General features: G+C 45.7%; 3 protein-coding genes across 4 annotated transcripts in view; 1 reads left to right on the forward strand and 2 right to left on the reverse strand.

Annotated features, from left to right (window-relative positions):
- LOC112142202 (formin-like protein 2) overlaps positions 1–5,432 on the reverse strand; it is a gene marked incomplete in the record, with an annotated part of 11,390 nt that extends 5,958 nt beyond the window's left edge. Inside the window, 14 exon segments of the mRNA XM_024265447.2 lie at positions 225–445; positions 549–650; positions 783–932; positions 1,034–1,144; positions 1,226–1,300; positions 1,378–1,471; positions 1,557–1,633; positions 1,707–1,833; positions 2,115–2,258; positions 2,324–2,407; positions 2,487–2,563; positions 2,711–2,791; positions 4,187–4,270; positions 4,801–5,432. Of these exon segments, the coding sequence (XP_024121215.1) occupies positions 225–445; positions 549–650; positions 783–932; positions 1,034–1,144; positions 1,226–1,300; positions 1,378–1,471; positions 1,557–1,633; positions 1,707–1,833; positions 2,115–2,258; positions 2,324–2,407; positions 2,487–2,563; positions 2,711–2,791; positions 4,187–4,270; positions 4,801–4,917 (1,544 nt within the window).
- Positions 5,433–5,493: 61 nt separating this feature from the next.
- LOC112142205 (cyclin-dependent kinase 5 activator 2) lies at positions 5,494–8,019 on the forward strand. Of its 2 annotated transcripts, XM_024265450.2 has the most exons (3): positions 5,502–6,575; positions 6,884–7,021; positions 7,424–8,019. In XM_024265450.2, the coding sequence occupies exons 1-3, from the start codon at positions 6,276–6,278 to the stop codon at positions 7,844–7,846; spliced, it is 861 nt and encodes a 286-aa protein (XP_024121218.1). In that variant the 5' UTR covers positions 5,502–6,275; the 3' UTR covers positions 7,847–8,019. The 2 variants fall into 2 exon arrangements, with proteins under 2 accessions (XP_024121219.1, XP_024121218.1); XM_024265451.2 differs by lacking the exon at positions 6,884–7,021 and having other exon boundaries at positions 5,494–6,575.
- Positions 8,020–17,300: 9,281 nt separating this feature from the next.
- LOC112142228 (CD276 antigen homolog) lies at positions 17,301–21,054 on the reverse strand. The gene is made up of 4 exons (XM_024265498.2): positions 20,914–21,054; positions 18,905–18,945; positions 18,330–18,647; positions 17,301–18,215 (listed from the first exon to the last, which is right to left on the reverse strand). Exons 1-4 carry the CDS (start codon positions 20,928–20,930, stop codon positions 18,100–18,102), a joined length of 492 nt encoding a protein of 163 aa, XP_024121266.1. The 5' UTR covers positions 20,931–21,054; the 3' UTR covers positions 17,301–18,099.
- Between the last annotated feature and the right edge of the window lie 759 nt (positions 21,055–21,813).

Below are 21,813 nucleotides of genomic sequence, written 5' to 3' on the forward strand. Positions count from 1 at the left end.
CAGAGCTGCTCTGGGTTAGTACTGAAAGCAAAAAATAACCTGTGACTGGCATTGGAGGGGGAGGGGGAGGTGGAGGAGGCGGAGTCAGCATGCCTGGAACTCCACCCAGCCCTGGTCCCACGCTGTGATAAGCTACAGTTTCTGGACTGGAGGAACAAAGAAGACGTCGTGGGTTTTGTGCCGCAAGGCTAACCTAGCCTTTCACCTGCTTTGTTTGACCTTACCTGGGGGAGAGGTTGGAACAGGGGGGAGGGGAGGGGGAGGCAGAGTCGGACACTCCTCCATCTCCTTCTCCTCTCGGGGGTTGAGGAGCCCCTGGTCCTCCAGCCTGCTGGGCCTCCTGCGCCTGCCGTTCCAGGCGGCTGTGCCGTCGGATTGTCTGGTCTTTCTCCCGCACTATTCGCCTCAGAGTGTGCACCTGGGAGTTTGCATTTGCGTACACCTCCTGCACAGCGGACGCATAGATTTATGTAAGGAAGTGCAGACCAACAAATTAACTCTTTCATCCCACTCCCTTTAGTAACGGTTTCCATGACAACACCACTGACCCGGAGTTGGTCCAGCTCCTTGTTGGTCTGCATCAATTGTTTTTCCAGTTCAACAATCTTCAGCATGGCTTCGTTCTCCACGTCCAGCAGGCGCTCTGACATCTGTGCGTGGGATCACAGTGACAAGGGTTTTACTAGAACTGCTGCTCCTGTGTTGATGAGTTATGTTTCTACTGTCCAGGAGACGAGCTGAGCAAAATACAGATAAGGGACATGACGTCAGTCCTGTCTCACCCCAGCCAGGCTCTCCTCCAGCTCCTCAACTCTCTCCAGAGCGGCGGTTTTGGTTTCAGCATCCTCCAGCAGTGTCCCTACGTCAAACACGTTGTCCAGGTATGCCTGAATCTGAACCTTCAGCCTGTCACTCTCGGTGTGCTTTAGTCTCTGGGGGGCACAGGGGAACATTACAGGTGGGACACTTGTCACTGTAATTCAATTCTACCCTCTTGTGATTGGCTGGGTGCTGGTCATGACTGCTCAGGTACCTCCAGGTGTTCATCCAGGTTAAGTTTGGTGAAGTCATATTGTAGATGGACTCTGAAGTTCATGTCTTCCACTGAGTGAACCACAATGTTGATGAACTGCATGCAAGCAACCTGGAAACACGTTTATAAGATCAAACCTGTCAGTTAAAACGTGTCATGTAAAGGGCCGCTTCGTTTCATCAGAGGAAATACCAAGAAGTCAATGTTGTCGTCTTCATTCTTGAAATCTTCCATCAGCTTCTCAAACCGCATCGACTCTGAACAAACCTGTGGAAAATCATGTGATTCACCGTTCAAGTACCTCTTCATTGTGTTGTGATGTTTGTGTTTTGAGTGTTGTTTACTGTTTTAAAGTTATCAAAGGCTGACAGGATGATCTCATGTCCTCCCCTGACCAGACATACTGCTGCCAGCAGCTCCAGAACCAAAGCTTTGGTTCTGCAGAACAGAAGACAGAATCAGACATTGGCCAGCGTGGACTCTGCTGCGTTCTTTGCATCCGTGGCGTTTTTTGCAGTCATACCTGGGGTTCCTGTTGTTGAGGCTGAGAGCAATTTCGTTGACGGCGTGGGGATGAGCCATCACCATGTTGAACCCGTACTGAGGAAGAGGAGCGCTGGGCATCAGAGTGAACAAAAGCAGCTGAACATATCCAGACTGCAGCATCAGATACCTGGTAATTCATGATGGCTCTCAGGCACATGATGCAGACATGGACGTCATCCTTTTTGCACACAAGTCGAGAGTTCTTTAGAGTTCGACGGCTTGGCAGGGTGTTGGAGCGGGTCACCAACGTAGAGCTGCAAGCACAAAGTCTGGTTTTAAAACAAGACGTTTATCCTCTGTCTTCTTTAACCCTTGTGTTACCCTAGGCATGTTTACATCAAGAGTGGGCCATCTGGACCCCACAAGACACTGTGCTAAACTTTTTTTTCAAGGATTTTTTTATCTTCATTGGTGTCTGTGGCAGACATGAAATCCTGTCCACCTTTGTCATGGGAGGGGTCACACATCAGAATAAAGGTGGGGTCAGCTTGACCCTATAAGAAAGCATGAGGGTTGAACCGTAACCACATCCTACCTGATCGAATGTCGTGCTGCACGAGATATGGATGAGGATGGCGAGGGAAGACTGCACTCGCCATGGAGATCCTCAATAGAACGACTCCAAGGAGAGTCGATGGACGCCACTTCACCGCCGCCCTCTATCTGTTCCCCGTCAAACCTATGCGTGACATCCTGCTTAAGACTTTGTCCAGCGTCCACAGGAAGAAGTTCAAGTTGACTCACGTGACAGCATATTGAGCAAACGATAAATACTCCACCAGAACATCCAGGCCTCGGTTCTCCTCATTGAGAAACTCTCTGACCCATCTGAATTAGCGCAGAAGGGGACCACATGGGTTAGAGGGTCAGACAGATGGACCAGAGCAATGCTCACAAAAACAGCTACCCAATGTGATTGGTGCGAAGGGAGATCTCCAGCTCTCGAAGCGTCTGGGTGGACTCCTGCACTCGTCGTCTGAACTTCTGTGGGAAGAAAAGCGGATCATCGACAAACAGATGAGTTTGGAATTTACTGAATTCACCTGGAAGGTGGATTCAGTAAATCATGCAAATCATGCATTTCTCTGCGTGACTGAGATCCAACGGGCAAACTCCATTTTTTAAACATACCTTGCGGGTGACGGCCGGGTCGAGGAAGCCTCGTAGTTTCTGGATGTAGGTGTGTGGAGGGTTCTTCACTTGAAACCTCTCCTACAAACACATGCAGGCGAATATTGGACAGATTGTGGAAATGGGAATGCTGAGAGTTTGTCAGGAACTCATTTTCCTCTGAGAACCTCAGTGAACAGAGGGGTACTGGCTTAAATACTGGCTGAACTGTACGTATTAAACAACCTGGAGGACCTCCCTGTTTAACGCTCATAATTGTCACTGCTGGATGTCCTTAAACTGTCCTCCAGAGAACCCTGATCCAACCTTACAGCATGTGTCTTCTGAAACAGATTAATTATGTCAACATTTATAGGAAAACTGTATTTGTGCTTTGGTGTTTTGGAATAAAAAGAAAATCTTTAGAACATACATTCAACAATAAAATCTTCTCAGATTTGTTGTGTTTTGGACTACAGGAGTCTCAGTGTCTGATGAATTATACTCTCCGTCTGAAGTCAGATCTTCAGTAAGTGGGTGAGTTGCTTTCCTCGGGTGGAAAATAAGTTACTTTCTGAAGAAGAGGGTATTATATTTGGGAGTGTATGTAGCATTGCCCTCTGATCAGAAATGTTAGCAAACTGTTGACGTTCAGTCCATCACATCACAAGATGCTAACCCTTCCCTTCTATCCTGGAGTACAGAAACCCACTGAGCTTTAAGCCGTTCTATTAGTGGTTTACAGTAGCTGCATCAATGTTACATTTATGAGCTTCATCAAAATATCAAAATACTAGAAATATGGAAAACAAACATCATTTCACAACTAAACTGTTTCCATTAAATCCTAATCATGGAATTAAACACAAACCAACTCACACCATGAAAAGATGGATGTGAACAATTTCAGCCAAATGTCTACCACAGCACTACCGCTCATCATCTATCAAAGGAGACGTTGACGTCTTATGCAGACCGTGGAGCGGCGAGCTACATGGGAGCGTCTACGGAGGAAAGATTTTAGAAATGGTGGTTGGTGATTTAACAGAGGAGCTGCAGATCTAACAATTCTGAATGACACGCTCAACTTTTGCGACCTGTGCGACACTGTGGTGGGCTGCACTGCACAGCCAAGTGTGGCATCCGGCTGTGTGGTCATGAGACTCGTTTAATTTGAAAATAGTGTTTCCATTACAGTTTTGTAAAACATGTGAATTTTGATACGCCTCAAAAAGCACCTCCTTCAAGTGAAAAACTTTTTTATATAAATGCTTGTTTTTGTTAAATTGGCGCGCTTCAATTTGACAAATTTATTATTACAAATCCAATTAACACAATTGAATAGTGAATGGAAACACAAGAAGACTGAAGAGAACTGTCATCATCTGCTGTCATCAATGGCATTTTCAAAAGTGTGTTTGTCAAAGTAACGTTGTCATGAGTTTCTTTCAGGCAAAAGGAGTTCATAGAAGACAAGCGTCTTTCAAAAAAACTTACCTGATCACAAATCAGCTCCCACTTCTTCTCATTGTCATACGAGCGCAGCAGACGCACCTTATCAGGCGGCAGGTTCATTGAGTTCTGCAACACAAGATTAACATCTTCATTCTGGATCTGGACTAAACATACAATCCACCAGCAGTTTGTCTGGAGGATCCCTCAGTCCAGATCCTGTCTGGAGATGCAGGTGGACTTTCCTGAAACACTCTGAAACTCTAATCAACCCAGTTACCATGGACAAAATCATAAACAGGAACACATCGGGTCGGGTCCGTTGGTCCGAAATTCACTCCAGTCAACCAATCAGAAGATGGCTCTGTTCATAAAAGGCTTCCAGGAGGAAACAGAAGTGACCCAGTCCAATGTGTCCGGTTCAGAACTGGTCTCAACATCAGGAAACCAGAAAAGGGGATCAATTTAGAGAAGCCCATGAAGCAGATGATCCAGACCCATCCCAGAACTGGATGATCCCCACCCACCCCAGAAGCTTCTAGGATTTGTCTCGAGTCCTCATTAAACCAGGTCCCCTTCAGACCTGAATGGCCGTCTCTACAGAAGGACTCAAAGACCTGCATCCTCATACTGACGGGGCTCCTGTGATGTGTACTCACCAGTGCGATGGAGAATCTCTCCTCCAGCTCTGCTGGGTCCGGCATCGGGAGCCGAACCGGCGCCGCTCTGGACCGGATTACAGCCAGCTGGCTCTCCATGCTCTCTGCGTTCCCCATCACCCAAATGAAGCGAACACACCCACCGCAGCGCCGCACACGCTCACAGCAGCAAGAACATGTGGTCAGCCATCAGCAGGACGTGGGGCTGGGCTCTGCAGGCCAGCGGATCCGTTCTGAGCCGCGAGGCTCCGGTCTCACCCAGACGATGAAGGCCCCGTCTTCCCCAGTCTTCCTCAGCGTCCGTCTTTGTGTCTCCCCTCGCCGCTGCGCCTGATCTGGCTGAAGTCGTGTTTTGTCGGTGTGTGTGATATCTGTGTGTGTGTGTGTTGTGTGAGCGCGCGCGTCTCACATCAGCCGGTTAATCCTCCCCCCGTCCTCCCCCACTCCTCCCTCTCTTTGTCTCCCACAGCTGCAGTCTTTATGGAGCTCGCTCGATCCTCCCTGTTTAGACAATAAACCTTCTGCTGTCACAGGCTCCGCCCCCTCCACGCACACACGCAGTGAAAGGAGGAGGGGGTGCATGACTGACAGGGAAAGGGCAGGGATTAGTGTCAGACGGGATCAGCTCATCAAGGATTGGCCTAAAGTTGATGAAACTGATCACCCCTCTGCCCCCCCCCCACCACCACTTTAGCGCGTGCTACTGAGCGAAACAAAGCGGAGACAGGACCTTTGAGACGTGTGCAGCAGCTCCCTCTGCTGAGGGGTAGAAGGAAGTGTTGACATGATCAGACATAAAGGTGATCCATTGGGACGGGGGGATGACCTAACAACTGCTACAGGTGAGGTGTTGAGTTATTTAACAACTGGTAGAGGTAAGGTGATCAACGATCAAACCTTACATTCTGCAGACTTCAAGAATGACTGTAAAACCTTCTTTCTTTGAAAGCTGCAGTTTGAATAGAGTTTAAAGCGATCTGACCGTGATCGATCCTCCTTTATACTTCCGGGTCTGTAATGATCATTTTCATTATATTCACTTCACATCAGAACTTCAGAGTTTAGTTTGGAAAGTGACGCCGCGCGCATATTTCCGTGGCGCATATGTACAGACACGCGCACCGGTAGACTGGAGGTGTACGTTCTCTCTGCCGGGATGCATTGTGGGTAATTTTATCCCTGCAGCTTCAGCACCAAGGACAGCGGCCCCGCCCTCCGTGCATGTCGCAGCTGTGTCAGCCTCGCGCTCTCCGGCTGCTGGTTTCTGGTTCACATGCTCGTGTGTAGGTAAGCAAAACGCGCGCGCGTGACCAAGGTTATACATAGGGAGCCGGGAATGCACGCGCTCAGGCTGTCATCTGGAACACGCGTCATTTTCCACCTCTTTGCGTTGTGACGCGCGCGCGTGTTGTGTGCGAACATAGAGGCAGACCCTCTTCTGCCACCCCACCCCACACCCCCCACCCCCTCCCGCCATGGGAGCCGCGTTTTCTCCGAGTTCACAGAAACCGGCCCGCGCCCGCACAGACGCGCACGAGGACGTGGACAAAGGGGGGGGGAAGAAGACGCATCCTGTTCTGCTGCACGCGCTCAGCTTGAAGAAACAGCTGATGGTAGCGAGGACCAGGAGGAGGGGGGCAAAGAAGGTGAATCCTGTGCACGCGCACGGCGAGCAACGAGGGCACGCATCAGATGACGACCTCCATGGAGCAGAGAAGCCGGGACAGAAAAACGGAAGTGTCCCGCTTCCTGTCCCGAAGCGCGTGGTAATGCAGGTGAGCAGTACCTGTGTCAGGAAGCAGCTTTAAGAGAACGTTTTTAGTCAAAACTGTCAACCAAATTTGAACATTTAGATTATTTTATTTCACAATAAACACAGAAAATCGGTCATGTGAATGTTCTGTCATTTGGAAGATGTTCTCCAGAAGATGCAAACATGACTTTGAGAACTTTGATCTGTAAATGCTTAAACGCAAAGAGGAGAGACTTTCATGAAACGGGACAAAAGCAAAAACGAAAGCTTTAAACTAAAATAAAACTGAAGGAAATGATCCGGGTTTCTCCTTACTCCTGGTCTCCTCAGGCGTCCACAGGTGAGCTTCTCAGCTGTCTGTCCAATTTCCTGCGGCATCGCTGTGTCAAGTTAAAAGAGCTGTCGTCCAATCAGATCGTCTTGTGGTTTAGAAAGGTGGATCGAGCGCTGCTGGTTCAGGGCTGGCAGGTAGGTGGTCCTCCTGTTCAGGTAGAAGCGGTTCTGGTCAGGCGGTGTCTGGTGACAGTCCTGTCAGAGGAGGGTTTCTGTGCTGCTCCTCCTTCAGACTCCAGCCAGCTGCTGAGATAAAAACTTCTAACTTTTTCTTCTGATGTTTCTATACCTCATATACTGATGGATTTCATGTTTTGCCTCAACAACCGCTGGGGCAAAACTAGCAAAGGGCTCATGGTGATCTGACCCAGCTCCAGAACCAGAACCGAGACACTTAGGCGCTGACACTGACCATGAACCTTAAATATTCTGCAGAACAACAGATTTTTGTCATCTTGATCTAAACTCTGGTTTTGTGTATAATCGTGTGTCTTGTTGTACTTTCCTCTGACTGAGTTCTCATCCGACCCCCTCCAGAACCAGTGCTTCATCACCCCCACCAGCCTGGTGTTTGTCTACCTGCTCTGCAGGGACGAGGTGGATGAGGACACTTCATCAGAGCAAGAGCTCCACGCCACCTTCCTGACCTGTCTGTACCTGGCCTACTCGTACCTGGGCAATGAGATCTCGTACCCGCTGAAGCCGTTTCTGGTGGAGTCCAGCCGGGACGTCTTCTGGGAGAGAGTCCTGGAGCTTATCAAGCGTCTGAGCGCAGATATGCTGCGCATCAACGCAGAGCCGCACTTCTTCGCGGAGGTGTTCCAAGACTTGAGGAGGCAGGGGGGGGACCCAAGGAAAGTGGGGGGAAGGCTTGAGGGAAAGATGGACGAGGAGAGAGAACACAAAACGACAGAGAAAGAGGAGCAGAATGGACAGACAGTAGAGGAGCTGGACCGTTAAAAGAAGAAGTCAATCACTCTAGCTTCATGCGGCTTCCTGTCACTGTTACCATAGCAACCACATGCTCAGAACTGCATGCTGTAAATTGATCTTCACACTGTACCATAGTGTATGCTGGCACGTTACTATGGAAACCTAAATGACAATAAACCTGAGGATGGTAGAGGTCCAGAGAGAAAGAGCCGCAGACACGCACACATGTACCAAAAATACAAGCACAAATACACCACATTCACACACATGCCCGTATCACAAATACATGCACGCTCATGTACATGCAAATGATAATATTTGTAGAGAAGTTGTTGTTAATTAACATTTAGGAATTAGCCAATAACCATTTCAGGACCTCCTAGAGCGGTCTTTGTTTGACCATGTTTACACATTAGCATCAGGGTTTAGCTTCCTCCAAATGTCCATTGGGTCAAATGTCTCCATGAAAACCTGTAGTCGAGGGTTTGAAGCTGCAGAACCTCGAGGTGGTCATCTGTCTCTACTGTTATCTATTGTCGTGTTAAAATCCCCTCCCATGATAATTCCAGCTTTAGGGGATTTTTAAAGCCAATCTGATATTTTTGGTTCTAGAGACTCAAGAAAAGATGTATTTTCATTAGAGTTTATGTCCATGTATATTAACAAGCAGAGTGGTCTGACTAACATTAACAGAGAAGAAAAACAATGACAACAAAAATAACAACAAGAAAAGAACAGAAAATGTATCCTTCAAAATGACAAAACTTTCCTGAAAAAGTTTGTGTTAAAGTAAATGTAAAGCTCTGCTGAAAGTGTTGTATATAGAGGTGTTGAAATATATTTAACGTTAAGTTATGACATTTCTTCATATGAAGCGGGTTCTTTAGTTGTAATTCAAAATAATGTCCAGAACAGCAGATAACAGTGTCACTGACTCTCAGGCATACTTACCAATATCAAGTGTTTAAATATTTTTAAATGGATGATAGTGAAGGCTCCTGGGAGTCCTGCTCTTTGTCCATCCTTCTGTCCTGCTCCAGTGACCACAGCTTCTTCCTCGCTTGCTTGTTGCTCTGAGTCAGATCCTCCAGAATCCGGATTTTCCTCCGTTTCAGCACAGCTGAAGTATGGCATCCCTCCAGATGTGGTCTCGCTGTGACTGAGAGATGAACTGCACGATGATGTGTTGAAAAGACTGGTTTCTATCCGACCGTGGTCCCGGTCAGTTAAACTTGTCTGTGACGTTTGGGGAGACTTCAGTAAAGAGGTTGATTATCAGCTGCTTCACATTATCACAGGTACAATCCTCCATTCCAGCCACCCTGACATTCTACCTTCCTTCATAAGCACCCATCTCTTCCACTTTTTCACAGAGCAGAGCATTTTCTCTCTCCAAAGCAACAACTTTACAATCAATAACATGCACCTTTCCTGTCACATGGTTCAGATGTTTGTCCAGAGTCCATGGCACTAACCAGGCTTTTGAGGGAACAGCAGTTCTATTTAACAGCGGACTCCATGAGCTCCAACCTGGCGAGACTTTCCTCTGGCAGTTTTGCATCCCAGCTATAGCAGGGAGCTCCGGGGGTTTGGATGTTGGTTTTTGATTTCTTTATTGACAGTTGTCAGGAGTTTACTCTCAGATAACGCTGGTTCCAGAGAGGTCCTGCTGTGCATCATGCTGTAAATATCGCCGCTGTCTTCCACTGTTGTCCCAGAGGGGATCGGGTACGTACCTAAAGGTACGATCTTACCATAGAAAAGGATAGCAAAATATATATTTTTCCCAAATAAAGAGTCACGTATCTTGAACCTGTTCATTAATTTGCTTTCTGGGGCACTTTTGATGTGCTTCAACTCACTGCTATCATCAAAGAAAGGCCGTTTGTCAGCGGAGCTCCAACCTGAGCTTGTCACACTCACACCATCTTGGTTGTCTCTCCGGACCTTCTGTCTCACAGGAGGGGATTTGAACACAGCAACAGAGATGGATGACCGCCACGAACTTCTGCAGCTGCTAACACTCGAGCGCAATGGACACATTTGATCTGGTGGATATTTGGAGGAAACTTATCTTTATCCGTGGTCACACAAAAACTGCTTTCCAGAATTGATTATTGGCTAAGTTCTAAATAACAATTACATTTCTACAAATATTATGTCCCCTTAACTGATCATAAAGCTGTTGGGATTTCTGTCAATCTCTCCTCTCATCTGCTTCCAAAAGCATCTATGTGGAAATTTGATAACTCTCTCCTAGAATTCAAAAAGCCAAAGACATTTATTCCTAACAAATCAACAAATTTTGGACTAAAGCAAATTCTAAAAATAAATGTAGCTCTAATTAAAAAATATGTAAATACATAATAGATACATTTTTAGGCAGTTTGGCAGCAAGTTGACTGAAAACAACCTAGTAGAAGAGAAAGATGTTCTCTTCAGGCTTTTATCAGACAGTGTGAAATGTGAATACTGAAAAATGAAAAGAATTGGAAAGCCATTAAAACTTGGGATTAATTAGAAAAATGTACAAAAACTGGTGATACTTTTCATTATGTTGTGATCAGATCAATCAAATAGGCTTAATCATAATTTTATTTCTCATTTATTGTATCTATGTATGGATATGAACTTTTGTTAATAAACTTTACTTTAAACAAATAAAAAAACAGGACGTTCTATCGGAGCCATTGACAGTATAAGAGAGAAATGGACAGAGTCAGTGTGACCATAGAAAATGCCTTTCCTCCAGTTCCAACTAAATAAAGAGAATGAGTCACAATTTTCAGCGATACGTTTAGTAAACAGTGATTGATCTGAGTTGTTTTTCAGCCCACATTTATAAGGCAACTACTTTCAGGAGGAGCTTGTGGGTAAGCCACACCCCTTCCCTGAAACCAGGCCAGCAGGCAGCACGTGCTTTTATTGAGGCATCTGATTGGTCAGTTTATAACTTGAATAACCTAAGATAAGAGAGGAAACATTCCATGAGAAAAAAATAGGATTATCAAGATGTTAAAAACAGGTCACAGAGCAAGAATGGTTACTCTGACAAACAGAATGACTGAGTAATGGCTTTATCTCTCTATTGAAGTCTATTCTTTGTTGGCTTCTTGGAGCCAGCTGGTATTGTTTGGAACTCGAGAGTGAGGGGTCACCCAGTCCAGTTCTCATATACAGTCAATGTTTGGGCACAAGAACAGAAGGAGTAACCATAGTGTCTATATGTGATGACGTCACTGAAATAACATCTTTGTCTTTCTCAAAGCAGGTAGAAACAGTGATGTAGATGCAGCTGGAGAGAAATCTCACACACAAGGTCAAAATAAAATATGTTAAACCTACATCCATCCATCCATCTTCTTCTGCTTCATCTGGAACGGGTCGCGGGGGCAGCAGTCTAAGCAAAGATGCCCAGACTTCCCTCCCCCCGGCCACTTCCTCCAGCTCCTCTGGGGGGACCCCGAGGCGTTCCCAGGCAAGCCGAGAAACATAGTCTCTCCAGCGTGTCCTGGGTCTTCCCCGGGGCCTCCGCCCAGTGGGATATGCCCAGAACACCTCACCAGGGAGGCGTCCAGGAGGCATCCGGATCAGATGCCCGAACCACCTCAACTGGCTCCTCTCGATGCGGAGGAGAAGCGGCTCTACTCCGAGCTCCCTCCAGGTGACCGAGCTTCTCACCCTATCTCTAAGGGAGTGTCCAGCCACCCTCTGGAGAAAACTCATTTCAACCGCTTGTAGTCTGGATCTCGTTCTTTCAGTCACGACCCAGAGCTCATGACCATAGGTGAGTACTGGAACGAAGATCGACTGGTAAATCGAGAGCTTTGCTTTCTGGCTCAGCTCTCTTTTCACCACAACGGACCGGTACAGCGACCGCATAATAGCGGACGCAGCTCCAATCCGCCTGTCGATCTCACGCTCCGATCTTCCCTCACTCGTGAACAAGACCCCAAGATATTTAAACTCCTCCACCTGAGGCAGGAGCACTCCACCCACCGAGAGAGGACAAACTACCTTTCTCCGGTCAAGAACCATGGCCTCAGACTAAACCTACACTCTGTCTTCAAACCACTATGTGTCAAATGTTCCAACAGAAATGTACATATCTATTCTGTGAATATGTTCTTCAGACCTCCTGTTCCTCAGATTGGAGTATTTTTCAGTCCAGAATGTCCAGGTGCTGCAATGCTTTTCTTAGTTCCTCTTCTGAAGGAGAACATTGAAAACCTATAGAAGAATGGTTTCCTCTGAGAGTTCTGAGAGTACCAGCTTAAAGAGCCGTGAATCTTTTTCTGATGAAGATGCAGATGTTAAAACGGTGGAGTTTAGATTGAGGTTTAAACACTGATAGTTTCTTTATGGAACAAATTCATCAATGAAACTATTTACTGAGAAACAGCAGAAATATATGGTTTCCTATCTTAACTGTGACGTCATCAGCCAGCAGGGGGCAGCACCAAACCTCAGAAAATGATGAAGTTTATGTTCTATCTACAGAATCATGGAGAACATCTGCTTCCTTCATTCTCAGCTGCAGTCCAGCTCAGTGGTGTCTTCACATTCATCCAAATCTGAGCTAGAAGGTTCTGGTTTCAGACTGAGGTGAAGGTTCAAGACCTGCTCTTTGCTGTGGGATCTTGAAACCTAAGAAGAAGGCCATCAAAGAAGCTTTTGGCTGAGCCTCCATCAGGCAGAGCAGCAGGAGCAAATTCTTCCTGCTGCTCAGCAGATCTGGTCTTCCACAGTTCTCCCAAATAATTAGCACTTCAGCAAATCCAGAACTCCACCAGAGAAGAACTTGGAGACCAAAGTGTTTGGAAAAGCTGGCATGAATCCTCTTCTTGTCAGAGGATCAGCTGATCCAGCAAAGCACGAACACCTGATCCTGAAGATGAGGCCTCCAGCTGCTGCGTTCCTCTTTTAGCTTTTAGTCTCTACAGGTTGAAGATCGGCTTTGACGCCGTCAGCTCTCTGACCTGCTCCTCCGTGGGAAACGGGCTGCATCAACTACATCAGTCTGAGACCACCAACAACACAGCTCCGCCCCCAAACCGACGCCAGTTCTTCTGCCCTCTCTTAAAATAAACTGTGTGCAAAAGCAACAACAGCAGACTCTAAAGTCAGTCTGCTGCTGAACCGGATCATGGAACAATGAAACCTCTTCCTCACAGGAATCCATCAGTGAGAAGAATCCCCTGATGTTAGAAAAACTGCTCGACGTTCAGAGTTTCATTTCCCTCCTCTGGTTGGGTTTGTGGTTTGACAGCAGACTGAGCAGCTCATGAGTCAGAGGAACAGGAAGATCAAGCTTCATCTGACGGTCTGACAGCAGAGCTCAACGGGATCATGGAGCTGATGATGATGATGATGGCGATGGTGATGATGATGATGATGGTGATGATGGTCAGCGTTGAAGGACAGAATGTGATGAAGGTCAGAGCAGAGTTGGGTAAAGACGTCTCCTTAAACTGCTCCATCACGACAAAGGACATCTTCTGGTTTGTACAGCTCTACAGTCAGATCAGTGCAGGAATCGGACGGGTTTATTATCCAGACGTGAGTCTGTACTTCACTCCGGACTATGAATCCAAATATTTATTACTGAAAAACCGTCTGGTGATCAAGAACTTCACTGCAGACGACTGCAGGTCTTACTTCTGTGCTGAGATGAAAAATCACTACTACATCTTTGTGGATTCTTTCCTTCTAGACTCAGGTAAGAACGTCTTCCTGCTGGAGATCTGATCCTGATGAGATCTGATCTTGATTTCAGTGGTGATGAAATGTTGGAGCGTAAAGTTAGAAGAACCTGGATCACCCAAACTCAACGTCTTCACTCTCTCACTCTCCTAGAAGAGGAAACAGTAAAATGTTAAAACTAAATATGTCAATGCTGAAAAATGAACGTCTTAATTGAATCATTTTTCTCAATGTTCAATAGAAATGTCATTGTTTCAACTTTCAGAGGTTGCTGAGGTTTCTTCAGAGGCTTTGACTTTGCAAACACACCAAACCAATGTTCTTTTGTGGCCAAATGAGGTTTCCTTTCTCCATAATAACGTTTCAGAACCATAAAAACTCTGAAAGCAGCAGATTCTCCACATTTGACTTTAAAACATTCAAACCTTTTGACTCTGACCAGATTAAAACAGAACAAACTAAAGTCTGAAGAACTGAAGGAAGAAATGACTGTTGAACTGTGAACAACTTCCTTTCCTCTGCAGCTTTTCACAATAAGAGTCTTTGCAGAAGTAAGTGCATGTGGTCTGCAGATAAATCACATATATCGGAGTATGACCCCCCACTCCCTCTTCTTCAGATGTTCGCATCCTTCCACACACCAACACGTCTGTCCATGACGTTCAGGAGGTCAGAGGTCAGGCGGCCGTCATCTACCACAGCGTGCTGGTGGGGGTCCTGCTCCTGTCTCTGGTAGCAGGTGAGTGCTGCTGTTAGTGGAGAAAGGAGGACCTGCTGTTCTGACTCCTCTGCTCCTTAGCAGGATTCCTCATTTCCTCTGTGAAGAAGCAGAAGGTCAGCCGACGCCTGGATGGAGCGGCAGCGTTCACCTGATGCTGCAGACTGAAGGTAGGAGGTCTGCTGCAGCAGAGGTTCTCCTCATTCGGACTTTGTTTCATCCATCTGCTAATGCTAACGTTAGCTGCTTTTGTAACCTTAGCTCTAATGCTAACCTGTCCTGTTTCAATGCTCTTCCTGTTAAGGTTCCTCACACAAACACCACTAATTGTTTTTTTCTTCTTCTTTCAGCTGCTGCCTTTAGGGGGCGCCAGAGTGAACCCTCCAACTCCATCTAACCTCCTCTGCATGTCCTTCTTTTCTCCATCCATGACCTCCTCTCTCCTGGTGGCTTCAACATCAGCATCCTTTTGCCAACATCCCACTCCCTTTCAAGCAAACGATCATTTGATGCCTGACACATTTTGTATGGATGTAAACCTCTGTTGATTGTCTTGCACATGTATTACCTTAAAATAAACCATTTCAAATCAAAACATCACTATTCCTCCTCTCAAAGTGTCCAAACATCTCCATCTGCTTCTTTTTTCTCCTCTATCACCATTTTACCTCCTGTGGGCCAACACGTGTAAGAGAGCTCAGAAGGGCCCGGTGCAATGTCGTTTTGGTGAGTGCCTCAGCAGCTGGTCATAGAACTTGGCTTTAGGGACATGGAACGTCACCTCTCTGGGAGGGAAGGAGCCTGAGCTTGTCTGAGAGGTTGAGGGATAATGTCGTGTCCCTCTGCCTTCAGGTGTGGGACAGGTCTCTGACTGTCGGCTTACATGGCAAACAGCAGTTCAGAGTATCCGGTCTTCTTGGTGTCTCTTGGAGGGAAACTGGAAAGTGCCCTAACAGGAGACTCTGTCGTCCTCCTCCTGGGGGACTTCAATGCCCACGTGGGCAATGACAGTGGGACCTGGAGGGGGGTGATTGGTAGGAATAGCCTCCCTGACCTGAACCCGAGCGGCGTTTTGTTGTTGGACTTCTGTGCACGTCACAGTTTGTCCATAACAAACACCATGTTCGAACACAAAGGTGTCCATCAATACACCTGGCATGTTGGACTCCAGTAGAGCTGTCCTCTATCACTGGTTCTGTTCATAGTCTTTATGGACAGAATTTCTAGGCACTTTAATTTCTAACACTTTAACTTCTCTCCAAAATAAAAGGTCCATAACGTCTAATTTCTTACCAAAATAAAAGTCCACACATTCTAACACTAAAATGAAGGTCTGGACAGAGTGAACTCCATCAAAACTTAACCTCTTTCTGAGCATCAGGGGTGGGGGTGGGGGTTTCTCTGGTGTAAAAGACCATTCCTACACAGACTCCTCTCTGATCCAGCATGAGGATGTGAACTTCAGTGAAGGACTTTTCCTACAACCCCTCATCATCATCATCATCGTGGTGAAACTCCAGACTGTTCTGCCTGCCCCCACCATTCCACCAGCTGATGATGGTCAAGTATCTCAGACCACTCCTTCCTCATCCCTTGATCTCAATACCTCTCCTTCATCTGCTAAATCTGTGTTCTCCCCTTCAGGATCTCAGAGCATCAGGTGAGAAGGGATCTGATGAGGCTTTGCATCAGCAAAGCAGGAGGTCCAGATGAGGTGTGTCCAAGGCTGGCTAAAACATGTGCCGATGAGCTTGGAGGTCCTCTCCAACATCTCTTCAATCTGAGCCTGCACTGGGTACATGGTCCACCTCTTTGGAAATAATCCTGCATATTCCCTCTCCCTACGGTGAAGAAGCACAAGAACAAGGACTGCTGCCCTGTAGCACTGAGCTCACATTGATGAAGACCTTTGAGAGGATGCTGCTGCAGCAGCTGAAGACACATAGATGATCCACATCCAGTCCTCTCTGCTGCAGTGAACTGTACTGTCTCCTGCTGTTTGTGCTGTCTATGTCCGACTCCCTCCATCACACCTCCACCTGCCACAAGCAGAAGTTGTCCAATGATTGAATTTATTTAATAGGGACAAATATAAAAACATAGACATACAGCAAAGCCGCAGTCCCAAGCCCATATCATGATGCTTGTAGCAGGAGCTAATTTGCAGCATTTGTCCCCAGATGGGCTTTTCATACAGTAAAATAATACAGTTCTGACACAGCTATTGTGGCGTGGGTTAAAGGGGGAGAGGAGGGGGAGTTCAGGCAGCTGCTGGGGGACTTTGTTGACTGGAGCAGGGAGAAGCAGCTGCAGAAAACCAGAGAAATGGTCCTGGACTTCAGGAGAAACACCTCACATACACACTGAGGGAGACAGTCTTACGAGTACCTGGGGGGCGTGTTAGATAACGAGCTGGACTGGACCACCAATACCGACCTCTAGAAGAACCAGTCCAGGCTGTCCTTCCTTCCATTGTCTGTGTTCATTTAACATCTGCTTCAAACTGCTGCACGTTTGATCAGTCGGTGCTTGTGAGTGCTCTCCTCTATGCCAAGAACATCTCCAGGCTGAACAAACTAATGAGCCGAGATCTGTGGTGGGACTGCAGCTGGACCCGTGGAGGACATGGCAGAGCACAGGACTGTTCAAGTTCAGGACCATGGTGACGGCTCCCTCACACCTCCTGCATGAGGCTTTCACCTGGGGGAGGAGCATGCTCAGCAGCAGACAGACGGAGGAAGTCTTTTGTGCTGAATGACAGTACAGACTGAACATCAACAAGAACCTCGTTCAATTTGAAATATTTGATGGATTCATTATCTTTTAGTTGGTTCTTTTTGTGAGTTTTTTCTTTTGTTTATTTTATTGTTCTTTTTTTTAATGTCCTTGTGAATATAAGTAGCTGGGTTCTTTTGAACTCCCTCCAAGATAAATAAAGTTTATTTTCTATTCTTCTACCTGTGACTTTACTGTTCACAAGAGAAGTTAATGAAACCTGCAGGTTGTCTACATGATGTTCTCTGCAGTGTAATGTTCTTAAAGAACATCAGTCTGTCTTCAGGAGTGATGACCACAGTCACACTTTAATCAAGAAACTGCTCTCCATCCCAGTTCTGGATCTTCACACTTTACTGCTTTTTCTCTATAAACTGTTCTTTTGAACAAACCTTCTCCACAGACACTTCAAACACAAAGGGTGTGACCCGCTGCAACACAGCAGCATCAGAAATCGCTCTCCTCAGAGTGGACCTGAGGATCTCCTGGTGTGAATCGTGAAGCAGAGCCTCATCTTCAGGGTTCAGAGGTGAGTTTGGAGGAGAACACCTTCATGGTGAAAGAGCAGCAGAAACATGCAGATACTCAGATTACTCTGGACAGCAGACACTGTGAGAAATGAAGTCCAAACAAACGCCAGCAGGTTTAAACAGAAGTTTAAAATCAGAAAGTGTGGATTGTCATAAAAGCAGAGTCGATTCTTAAGGCAGCACGGTGTTCATTAATGTGACATGATGGTCAGCAAAGACCAGAGAAACCAGCAGTGAATCCAGAAACAACAAAATCAAAGTCCATAAGAAGCTGCTCCTGTTTCTGTAAACAAAATAACAAGTTTTCCTTCAAGATTCCTTCATTCATAAATGTAAAAACAAACGGATCAGTTCAAACAGTAACGTCTTCAGTCTTCCATGAATGACCCTCTAGTGATCTCCAGAAGGACAGAGGGTAAGTGCAGCTGCATGGTTATGGAGGATGGTCTTCTCAGCAGAGTATCAAGGTGCTTCAAAGCTTGTTTTAAAGCCAGGAACTCTAAATATTTGCTTCTGAACCTTCTCCTGTGAGCACAGAGGAGAACCTGAAGCTTCTAACAGCTGAGCAGCACACCGACAGCAGCCAGCAGAACCACCTGGTGGATGGAAGGTCCGGCTGCTCCTCTTGAAGAACCTGCAGTCTTACCCGCCGACGTGGGACTCACTTTCTCTGAAACACAAAGACAGTTCAGGGAAGTTCTGGAAGAATGTGTCGATGAACATTCAAAGTTCTTCTCATCTTCAGGTCTCTCCAGATTGTGGAGGAACATGAACTTAAACTCACCTGTAACAGTCAGCTGGACTCTCCTCTCATTAACTCCAGGAAGGATGGTACAGACGTAGGTGTCTGAATCGTTGACCTGCAGGTTCTTCATCAGGATGGAGAAGTTTCCCTTCCCGATCTCTTCCTTGATACTAGTCACTCGTTTTCTGTACCTCATGTTCTGGGATGAGTAGACTGGAGAACCGTTCTCAATGTTTAAAACAACATTATCATCTTTATCCCTCCAGAAAACCTTGGTCGACGGAGAGTCTGTGAAGATGCAGGGCAGCAGGACGCTTCCTCCAACAGAACCGTCCACCGCTGAAACCTGGTAGATCACTGAGGGACGAGAGGAGGGTTCAAACACACCTGTCCACCAATCAGAGGCCTTCAGAGACTCTGAAGCTGCTCACCTGTCAGCAGGTGAGATCAAATAGGATCACCTGCTGACAGGTGAGCACTGAGCCGTTAAAGTGCTGCGAGAACAATTGAATATGAAGACCGAGACGTTTGGCAGGTGGAACCAGCTGTTCCTGTTTTCTCTCTCAGTCAAATGATCTAAGCCCCGCCCCTCACCTTCTGACAGGAGACCTTACCTGAGCTCAGAGCAGCGGCAAGCAGCAGCAGGACAGGAACTCTGCAGAGAAACAGACAGAAGCTCACTGTTCATCTTCCTCGAACTCCTCATCCTCACTTCTTGTTGTGACAAACAGGAAGTAGTTTGTTTGTGACACCATCAGCATGGACGCGGTTTAGAGCTGCAGAGGAAGTGAGAGGACCGAGGAGGAGCTGAACATCAACGCTCATCGCACAGACCCGTTTGGATCCTCTGCAGGTTCTCTGGACAGGTCTGGACCTACAGCTTCATGAAGAAACATCTGAACAGGACTGCTAACACCAACCAGCAGCTGATAAAGTCTAGTCAGTCATGAAGAAAGACCCGCCAGCAGGTTCTGACTCGTCTTGAGAGCAGAGCTGAAGCAGACGGTCTGAACTGGGTAAGAAGAGAAGCTGATCTTCGTGGTGTGAACGTCATCATCTGATCTTCTTCATCAGAATCACATTTTGCCATTTATTGATTGTTTGATTATTGATCATATTTGGAAAAGTAAAACAGGAAAAGAAACTTGACACGTTTACACTCGTCTGGAGAAAAAACCCTGACCCTGTCATTTTTTTCCTTTACTCCACGTTTTTGCAAGAAGGGCCAGATTCTGTGAGGTGTAAATGTGTGAGGGTCAACCAATCGCCCTCCAGTCTTTCAGCTGTTATAATGACAATAAATGCTGACCAAATATTTTATGAAAAACATTTTGGGAATACTTTTCATTTCTTCACATAAAAGATAATTAATACATCTTAATACATTTTCATTAAAATTACTGTGAACTTCTAAATGTAAAGACAAGAAATAAAATAAAGTCAATATCAACATTAAATCAGGAAATGTTATATTATTCACTAATATATGCTCATGGTAAACTTCTACGTGCAAATGATGTGAACAGGAAACACAAAAAGCTACAAGTGCAACATATTGGGGTTTTAATTAGAGAAACAAATCTGTTCATTTGGTTTACTGCTGATATTTGAGAAATGAGCTAAAAGTGTCACAGAAGAGTTTCACGACAGCGTTATCACAGTTTTACAACGGTTTGTAAACCAGAACTTAACCAACCCCATGTAGTTTAACAACTATCCTATTGGATATTTTGTTTCACTTTCAGTTAGAGTTCATTCGTCACGTCTTTGCTAATTCAAAATGTTTCCACACATTCGACTGTGATGATGGTTGATCAGTTTCTGCTACATTACATGTGTGCTGCTTGCTGTGATGGACTTTGGTTCTTTTTACCTTATTGTAAAATAAACCACTCAATCTAAATAGTATTTTCTAAAATCGATTTTTTTTTATTGATTAATGTAATTTTTTAAGTTTTTTTCAATGGTATGGGATGATTCGATTTTCTCTCAGACAGATAAATCTGGTTAGATTATAAGAAAAGAAGTCGATTCATCGATTATTAGTTACACCCCTACAATCAGACACTTGTACACGTAGTTTTTAGAAAGTGGTGGGGGCCACATGATTGTTTTTATGACAGGAGAAATTTGAATCCAAGCTGCATTTGGTCCGCTCACCAGACAATGAACACGCCTGATTTACACCAACATCAGCTCTCTAATTACTTATCCACTTTTATACCAATCTAATTACTGTAATCTGATTACATTCAGCATCTGACTACTGCAATCATGTGACTTTAGATTTGGACTAAAGATGAAGTCTCGTGCTCATGTTTTAACTACTTCTTCTAATGTTTCCCGACAGGCTGTATACTAATGCTACCCTGTCGTGATCATGGAAACTAAAGTCATGGAGCTCCGCCCACTTTTGACAACTTCAGGTGTTTCTGATTGGAAAGAAATCCAGACCCTAACTGGACTCATTTTTGTTTAGTTTATTGTCTAGTTAGCTAGCTAGCTACAGACGCTAGCTAGCTAGCTAGCTAGCGTCACTGTAACCGGAAGTGCTTTAGCTTTGTTTTCCTCTGTCAGTGGCGAAACATTTTACTGTCCACTTTCCTCTGAGTTGTGAACTGACCTCCAAAAAACTTTCATCCTGGAACTTTGGACCTTCAGCAGGACTTTACAACGCCCTGATAACAAATGCTAACACGCTAATCGTTCGCGTCACCAGTCGCGTCTCTCTTTCCCGGAAGTGACTGTGCGCGCATGCGCCATAGCTGATTATTATTATTATTAATACTGAAATTGACAATATATTGGCAATAGTTTAGCCTGATTGTTAGCTTCTGGCTAACTTTTACGAGACCACTTTACCAAAATTGTTTTGGTTATTACTTTAATATGTAGAAAAAAGCTAACAGATCTGAGGAGACATCCACGAGCCGAGATTCTATCACGCGCTTCCTGTAGGTCCGCAGTGCAGCTCGGCTATGATAACAACTGCTGGACTCTGTCAAAACAGAACCATCTATAATATCAAAGAAACATGCCAGAACCAAAATCTTAGTTCCAGCCACCCCAAAGTTAAAAATCCGGTCAGTTCTTCCTCTATAGACGGACTAGAAGGAACTTCCAATGCAGTTATTTTGTGGACCCCTAGTCCTGATCAGGGTCGAAGGGTTGCTGGAGCCTATCCCAGCTACCTTTGGGCAAAGGTGTGTACACCCTCGATAGTTTCTCAGTCCATCACAGAGCTACACAGTGTTGTACAACAGCACACCTTAGGGGCAACTGAAATCCAACAATTAATGTATGAGGCATATTTTTGGTACGTGTTGAAAATCCATACATGCACAGGAAAACTGGTAAACCCCACATATGCAACTAACCCAGTACCATTCCTGCTCAAACTCATGCAAAAAATCCAGCGTGGTACCCAAAGGTTGGGTTATTCAAGTATTTTCACCACTACCTCATGTATATCATAATTACAAAAACAGCATGAGGTGTCAAAAATCAAACTTAAATTCCTATA

The sequence above is a fragment of the Oryzias melastigma genome, unplaced genomic scaffold (assembly GCF_002922805.2).
Source record: "Oryzias melastigma strain HK-1 unplaced genomic scaffold, ASM292280v2 sc00262, whole genome shotgun sequence".
Lineage (NCBI taxonomy): Eukaryota > Metazoa > Chordata > Actinopteri > Beloniformes > Adrianichthyidae > Oryzias > Oryzias melastigma.

Coding starts and splice junctions, on each gene's coding strand:
- LOC112142228 (XM_024265498.2), bottom strand. Junction 18,648..18,904: donor TGCCGCTGCTCTGAGCTCAG/GTAAGGTCTCCT, acceptor CTCGTCCCTCAG/TGATCTACCAGGTTTCAGCG. Junction 18,216..18,329: donor AGTCCAGCTGACTGTTACAG/GTGAGTTTAAGT, acceptor TTTGTGTTTCAG/AGAAAGTGAGTCCCACGTCG.
- LOC112142205 (XM_024265450.2), top strand. CDS start 6,276: ATGGGAGCCGCGTTTTCTCCGAGTTCACAGAAACCGGCCCGCGCCCGC. Junction 6,576..6,883: donor CGAAGCGCGTGGTAATGCAG/GTGAGCAGTACC, acceptor TGGTCTCCTCAG/GCGTCCACAGGTGAGCTTCT. Junction 7,022..7,423: donor TGCTGGTTCAGGGCTGGCAG/GTAGGTGGTCCT, acceptor GACCCCCTCCAG/AACCAGTGCTTCATCACCCC.